General features: G+C 35.6%; 1 protein-coding gene across 1 annotated transcript; it reads right to left on the bottom strand.

Annotated features, from left to right (window-relative positions):
• Window positions 1–472: 472 nt before the first annotated feature.
• On the bottom strand, window positions 473–6,544 carry LOC112039680 (DNA repair protein RAD16). The gene is made up of 10 exons (XM_024072570.2): window positions 6,272–6,544; window positions 5,736–5,840; window positions 4,251–5,470; window positions 3,058–3,180; window positions 2,899–2,972; window positions 2,015–2,078; window positions 1,752–1,898; window positions 1,558–1,643; window positions 1,226–1,295; window positions 473–694 (listed from the first exon to the last, which is right to left on the bottom strand). Exons 1-10 carry the CDS (start codon window positions 6,315–6,317, stop codon window positions 488–490), a joined length of 2,142 nt encoding a protein of 713 aa, XP_023928338.2. The 5' UTR covers window positions 6,318–6,544; the 3' UTR covers window positions 473–487.
• Window positions 6,545–8,537: the final 1,993 nt, after the last annotated feature.

Here is an 8,537-nt window from a genome sequence, read left to right as displayed (position 1 = left end):
AAAGTTACTGTTCATGGATTGCTGTTCACACAGCCCCTAAACAGTCCTAACTTCTCTCTAATTCTTCTTCTTTCCCAACCCTAAACCCACCAGAACTAATGGCCTATTTGGATGGAGGGGAAAGGGGGAGTAGAGTAGAGTTGGCTAAAAATAAGCTAATTTTGTGCTAAATCTACTTTGCTCTACTCCCCCTCCCTCTCCCTCAATCCAAATGGACCATAAACGTTAGAAAAATCCCTAATTGTCCTACATCAATGTCCTTATCAACTATCACCATCAAAATATTCTGTCATATTTGTAAATTCTTCTCCAGTATAATGGATTGGCTGAGGGCTGAGACAGAAAACAGCTCATCCTTTTCACATTTTTTCTTCTAATTTTTTACTAACAAAAACATAACATTAGCTATTAGGCAGGTTTAAAGGAACCAACTTAAAAGTATTAAAGAAAAAAAATGTTGGTTATAACCAACATTTATGCCAAATTTCTAAACTTCAGTGTGGGGATAAGTAAAGATGAAACTATATCCAGAAAAATAAAAAAGTAAAACCCAAAAAGATGAACTTACAGCAGGTTCTTCAGCTGGGTCGTGACAGATGCCACACACTTGTTCACTATTATCATTACTAATCAAGTTTTCTCTTCTTAATGCAGCAGCTCTAGAATATACCACAAGGTAAGGATGATCAACCGCCTGCAGTTTAACACAATGAAATTAGAGGCATTAAAGCACTAGCACATCATTAATAGTTTTTACTTTTATAATGTTAATTTTCTGCTGCTGAATATAATATGCAGACTACTTATCAAAAAACAATATGCAGACTACACTCTAAGAGAACAATATAGATGGGTGGAACTCTAAACTTGGTCGGTCGAGCCTAACTCATCAACAGATTCTTGATACTATTATAATGAGGAGCTATTTTCCTTTTTTCTGATTAAAAAATCTGAAGCTCAAAATAGGGAGGAGGGGTCAGGTTTCTCAATCAAGGGTACACATAATTAATGCATAGTCCTCTCTTAATATATCTTTGTCCATTGAATACATAACTTTTTTTTTTTATAGATAATAAAAATTAACTGCAGGTACACTGGAAGTATACTACAAAAGAACACAGTAAAGCTCTAAAATTGATACATTTTTTTTTATAAGTAAAATTAATACACTTTTAAAATGGTAACAAACTACTACAATGGTTTTTTCTAAAAAATTATCATTCACCTGCCGCAACCTTGTGAGGAGGTCAAAAATGTGAGCATAATTATTCATCACAGTTCCCGATTGAACATATCTGTAAAGAATAAAACAAATTTATACAAACATGCTGAAATAATTTCATATAACAGATGAAGTAATTTTTTGTGCTGTGTCCAGGTGCATGCATGATTATGAGCATAAACATAGAATGGAAATAATGTGAAATATAAAGCAAGAAAGTTTCAGAGAGAACAAAAATTAATTCGAATCACGAATCATGTTAATGATAACTTATACATAAATAAGTGGAATTTCAAAGCTGAAACACAAAGTAAAAGAAAATGAAGGTGACATACGTATTAAACTGTGACTGACTGTCATTGTACAATGATTCATAATAATCTTGTTCTTTGATATCCAAGGTATCCCGCCTCAATAAAACCTACAAAAAATTAGGGAGGAATCGAAAAAGGAATAAAGGAGAAAAACCTTAGCGCCATAAAGTATAATATTAAATAATAAATAAATAAGCAAACAAACAAAAACTTACAACTCTAGGAGGAAGTGCCAGATCAGCAGCCCTGCCTTTTTTTGTGCGTCTTAGAACCATGTTCTTTAAAATTTTGTGTTTGAGCAATATCATTGCTCGTCGCCCCTCATCACTCTTTCCATATGATTGTATTGGTGTAGCAACATACTAAAAAGGTACAAGGGTTAAATGATATGCAAGAAAAGAGTATTTCTATGAAAAATAGATACCTTGTACAATAAACAACAAAAGGAAAAATGAGAGAAACATATTTCAGGACTCACTTTATTCCACCAACAAAAATGTCTCACAGAACTATGATGACAGTTCTGACATTCCTTTGAGGAGCTGCAAGTAACCAAGAGGGTTGATAAAAATAAATAACAATTAAACCAAAGAAAAAGTAATCGAAAACATGATTGCATAATTGTACAGAATGAAGAATAAGATAAATCTCAGGAAAAGAAAACTAAAAGTTCAGTTTGAACAGCTACAGATTCTGGACAACATTACCTTGTTATCACATAACAGAGTAGAGATGTTCCATAACAATTCCTTGTATATATACTGGAAGCCTTTGATTTTTTTATTATTATTTATAATTCTAATGTTGCCACATTTGCTATTGAATAGTCACAATTTTCCACATCGTCACTATAATATATATATATATATTTTTTTTTTTAAATTTGATTTTGGATACCTTAGATTCTTCTTTGTTTCCCATTGAAAGCCAAAAGCCTAAGAGTTTATTTACTATTGATCTCTCTTTCCACCTCTGCATCTTCAAATCTAAATTGAACTCTTTTTATTTTAGCAAAATTTATGCAACTACAGACCCTCTTGAGCACAAAGGAGAAGAAAATCCAGAAATTTCCCAAAAACCTCCCAATTGTAAGAAGTTTGTGGTACACAATATTTTCTATAACCCAGTGAAAACGATAGGTGTACTCATGGTCGAAACATGGCAAATGAAATAGTAATTACCCACTTCTTCAATTTGTAAACTAGAAAGAAGCATGAAAAGTAAAACTTCTCAATTGAACCACTAATAATTTCATGTCATATTAGTAGATCAAGTCAATCAACTAGACACCACTGCCAAATGTACATAATTTTTCATAGTTGTAGATTGCTGTAAAGAACAATCTTGGATCTCAAACCATACCTGTGATCAAGTGTTTTGCAATCACAGTCCTTGCACAGATAATAAGAGTATGGACTTATTTGCAGGAAGCGAACCTGTGCAAACAGCATTGCAACTAGTAAGTTTGATAGAAACAGTTGCATCATTATCGAAAATATTTATAACATGCATTAAACTTACCAAAGAGTAAAGTTCTCCAACACGATTCTGAAGGGGAGTGCCACTTAAAGCCCATTTGTATGAAGAATCTAAAGCAAGAACGGCTTTTGCAGTATTACAATGTCTAGCTTTTATATAATGTGCCTATTTTCAAATAAGAGAACCATAAACATTTTTAGAAAGAACACTAGTGAAACTAATTCTGAAATGCATAAACCCTGGTAAGAAATTAAAGCTTCAATCCATTTTTTAGTAACCAGAGGGACACACACACACTCCACGGACGCAAATGGATAGCAATAAAGTTAGAACATAAAAACAAGAAAATAAATGAGAGACACCAGCCTATGGGCAGTCAGCCCACATTCTCCACTAGAATGGAGATATAAGAAATAGTTAACAATTTGGAGGCAATAAGAAATAAAATATCAATTAAAAACATTAATCTTCATAAGAAGTGCAAGACATTGACAGAGATGAAATTCAAGAATTTATTTCAGCCAACAAGAACTTTAATGATTTAGATATTTGAAACCATTTTTGTATCCTAGCTGGTCATGTACAAATTTTCCAATCATATGTGGTTGTGTTCCCATGCACATATTCATGTTCTGGTCATGGTACTTAACAGTTATGCTTACAAATAATGTGAAACCTGGAAAACCAAGGTTGATAGCTTCAATCATGAAATCAAACAAACTTGGTCTGTATTCCCCCCAATAATAATATGGTCCATTGTTATAAACTCCATACAGGGAAGATTGTGTGTTAGAACGTCCAGGGGTCATCAAGCATGGAGATATTTTATCTAGGTTTAGCATGTTATTATCTGATTTGAAATTTTCAGAATCAAAACAGTGATCACACTTTTAACTGTGAAGTGTCAATTCCCTGATTACAGGTATTACTTGGATCATGAAAATGAGTCAGACAGACCTACATCAGATACATGAATGCCTTTTAGCAGTTGACAAGAAATGTCCATGTAGCGTACAAGTATAACTGTCACATTCTAGGCAGTCAAACTTTAAGAATGTTTGAGATAAAGAACAAAAATCAAAAAATTGATCCACATTAGACAACAGTGAATGCGAGTATGCATGCAGATGCTTGTTCAGATGTGGGGAAAGAGGGCATAAAATGGTCTCAAGCAAGTTCATGAGAAAGTGGGAAGAGTGATATTCCCCTACAACAACTAATATATGACAACTTACCTCATCCAAAATTACACGCTCCCACTTCACAGCATGCAAAAGTGATTTCCCTCTTGAAGAGCCGTCAACTCCTTCATTTCCAAATCTACTTCCCATTCCCATGTCCTCTTCTTTATTGTGCTGCTTTGATGCCTTTTGACGAGCTCCCTTACTTTTCTTGCCATCACTTTCATCCATCTCCTCTTCAGCAGACTTTGTTTTCTTCTTTGACATTGCAGGGCTCCATTTCTTCCTTGCTTGCTTAGACTGCTTCTCTGTTCTAACCGCATCAGGCCCACAAAAATATTTTAAGTGAATGGTAAGCTTACTTTCATAATATGCTTTGCCACAGTAAGGACACTTCGTCTTGGGAGGCATCATGTATTTTCTGAACTCAGCCTCGACAACAGAGTATGTTGTTAGAACAAAATCACATTTTCTAATCTCTTTAGAATGCTTCGCTCTATTGGCCCCATGATAAATAAGCACCTTGGCACAACCCTCTGTAGTAAACCGTTTAATCTCACTCTCCCACTGCTTTACAGCAACCACAGGACAAATTACAAGGGTGGCCTTAATTCCAGGCAAGCCTTTGGATGAACCTGGTAATACTGAGGAATCATCACCAGTCGTTCTTCGGATTTCCCGTCTGGCAAGGACGAGTGAAATTGCTTGAATGGTTTTTCCCATTCCCATTTCATCAGCAAGTATTCCCCCTCTAATTCCAGACTTTTCCTCCTGTTTTGAAGCCCAGGCCAACCACTCCTTTTGGTACCTTAACAAAGGCATTATCAATTCGGATGGTTCCTCAGCAGTTTCAGTTATCTCTTGATCCTGACGTTCCAAATCAAAATCTTTTGTTATATTCTCATCAATCCATTTCTCATGTTCTTCTTCCCATTCATTCCACAACAATCTTGGCTTTGGACCTCCTTTTCTTTTCCTCTTTTTATTACTATTATTATTATTATTGTTAAAATTACAAATAATAATGTTGTTATTATCATTCTTTGCCAGCCCAAGAAAATCAATCTCAACTGCTGCTTGCTGAGCATCCACATCCGCTTCCCGACTAGACTCTCCATACTCCACTGTTTTCTTCTCTTGTCCAGCCTTCTTCCTTTTCGTCGAAGGCTTACCATAATCATAACCATTATCTTCCCAATCATCAACCTCAACTGCAGCTTTTGGTGAGGCGTTCAAATCAAACTCCACTCTACCACTGTCCTCTTCATCTACATCTATATATCATCGCAAATAAGCCAATGCTAAAACACCAAAAAATAAACAATAACATTCCATTTCGCAAACCCAATTTCTTTTAAGTAAAATTCATCTCCTTAAATTAACACTTCACTACAAATTTCACTTAAAACTCCACCAACCCATATACATAAAATATTCAAAAGCTCAAACAAAAGTTATAATTTATTTTTTTAATAAATAAAACCCCCACAAAATATTAACTTCTAATCACAAATCAACCCCATAAATCAGAAAGAGTACCTTCATCACTATGATCAGAACCGGAGGGCACATAGACTGTCGAGTCAGACCCCGCTTCGTCAGAGCTATCATCACTAATCTCTTGAACTTGCACATTGCTTGCTTCTAATTTACACATCAAAATTCACATTACTCAGTTTAGAATTACCTATAAATATTATACCATAGAATTAACTAATACATAACTTAAAAAATAAATAAAAATAAATAAATAAATAAAAAGTTTGACATTTTTTTTTATACCGTTTAATTTAAAGAAAAACTAAATTTCGTGTTTTTTTTTTTTTTGAAACCAAACAGGATTCATTCGAATAGAAACTAAATTTCGTGTTTTTTTTTTTTTGAAACCAAACAGGATTCATTCGAAGAAAAACCAAACAAAGAATACTGATTAAAAAAAGTAAGAAAGAAAGATAGAGATTGTTTATATCAATCAAATACTTTACCAATTTTTAGGGTAAAAATGTTCGATAATTCAAAAATAAAAAATAAAAATAAAAATAAAAATTTGAGAGAGAGAGAAAGAAAGAGTTTACCATCGATAGGAGGGTTAGAGATTTGCCTACGAGAACGAAGCTCCATTACTTATTCTCAGAATATTTTTCTCTCTCTTTTATTTTTTTGATATAGAATCTGATAGAATTTTTGGGTTTCTCTACTTTCTTTCTAGTGAGTGAGAGAGAGAGAGAGTGGCGTTTGGACTTTGGAGTATGTGAAGAGATCGGCGGGAAAGCCCCTTTTATAAGTGGTTGCGAAATTCGGCTTTTTATCTCGGTGGTGTTTATTTCAGGGGTTGTACCGCTTTTGAACGAATCTGGGCCGTCCTTATGTGGGTCCTGCATGAATCTTGAATTTATTAACGGTGTGATTTGTGGCACGTGTGTACAGCGGTTTGGGTATGTTGGGATTCCCGCGTGCAACCATTCGCCGTTTGATTTTTTTTTCTTTTAATGAACACCCAATCGTTGTTTTAGTTTTATTTAAAAGAACTGTTGTTTTAAAATGTTTTTGATGATACTTTCAAAAAAAAAAAAAATGTTTTTGATTATGTTTATCTCTTTGGCAGACTGAGTAATGGGTTTAAAAGAAAATGTAAAAAATATGGAAGTCTCAAGTTCCAGCCATTCGTAGTATCAATTTGTAAGGTTTTCAAGGTGATTCAAAGTTGACGTCGTGACGAATGTAATAATCTTTTTAAAATCACCGCTTTACTTTTTGTTTGACTTCTTTCCAAAAATGCATTTTTGTCTCACCCATAAAACAATAAATTAGCTTCTTATTTTTTTGAGAACAAAACTAGCATTCATGTATTCATTAAAATTGAGTCTTGGTACAGAGCTTCCAATGCAACTGGGGGCATCTTTCATCCAATATATATCCTCAATCCTAGTATAAATTTCTAGCATATCTTGCAAATACATGAGCTACCCTATTACTATCCCTTTTAACACAATTAATGGACACCCTCCTTAGCCCACTTATAAGCCATTGGATGTCAACAACCACATTCCCAACTATTGACGGGTTCCTAGTTGATGAAGAAATTGCTTTCATGACATTAACATTATCGCCTACAATCATTAGCTCAGAGAAACCCGCATCAACAACAAACTCCAAGGCTTTCCTGCATGCCATTGTTTCTGCCACTTCACTACAAGTTACTGATGGCCCTTTGGCAGATAGTGCAGCCATCACATCTCCTTGTTTATTCTGTATCACAGCACCAAATCCAGATGTTAACGTGTATAATATATTGTGGGCTTTAGGCCCAGTTAGGTTACTTATATAGCACACATATTCACTTGTACTGCACACATATGCCTTTTATATAAAGGCACCTATGTACATTCTTTCATCAAGAAATATAATACAATTGCATTCAGTATTTCTAATATGGTATCAGAGCCACTACTCTGACCTTTTCTTAGCAGTCTTGTTCTTATTGGTGTTACTCCACTCTCAACATCACTTCCGCCATCACAACAGTCGCCGCAGCCTCTCGCCGTTGAACCTCCGACATCTTCCAACTGTTCTCTTCGGGTTCTGGACCTGCAGTTGCTGTCGTTGAGGAGTGCAACACCGCACAGATCACTGCACGTGTCATCCCGTCGCGAATATTGCTCCGATCCCATTTCCGGAGGTATCACTGAAATCGTCTTGAAACGATCTACCCGTCGGTGAAAGCCTCACACTCATTAGAGACGGCATGCGCCCTCACGTGTCGCCAGAAATTTCTGCAACAGATATCCACGCGCCGTCAGATATACTCACGCGTCGCCACGCGCTTACACACACCAGTTTGCACCTACTGATGTCATACTGCCACGTCACCTAGGGCTGACATCATCATCCACTCCTCTGCTGACGTCACCCATCAAGCAGCTGACGTCATCGTTGACCGGACCATTGACCAACGTTGACTTTGACCGTTGACTTTTCTTCAGAGTTGATTTTTTGCAATCCAGGTGCTCCTTACCCAGTTTTTTGCGTAGATTTCATTTTTGCAGTCTGTTTTTACATATTTTGCTTCCAAATGAAGAATAAGGACAGGTCTTCTTCTTATTGCAATAATCGTCCCGGCCAATCCATCAAACGTTTTTGCAAATTTTGCAACCATTTTGGCCACAATATTGAGACTTGCTACCGTCGCAACAAATCAACTATTTCAATTGTTGATGCTACTGTTGCTAACACTGAGAGTGACCAGCCACTGACTCCTATCTCTACACAGTCTAAGTCTTCGGGGTCCACTTTCTCCATTTCTAAAGATGACCTTATAAATATCATCGATAATGTCATTCG

This window comes from Quercus suber, unplaced genomic scaffold (assembly GCF_002906115.3).
Source record: "Quercus suber isolate HL8 unplaced genomic scaffold, Cork oak 2.0 scaffold_155, whole genome shotgun sequence".
NCBI classification, from domain to species: domain Eukaryota; kingdom Viridiplantae; phylum Streptophyta; class Magnoliopsida; order Fagales; family Fagaceae; genus Quercus; species Quercus suber.
This window is presented reverse-complemented; position numbering and strand designations above follow the sequence as displayed.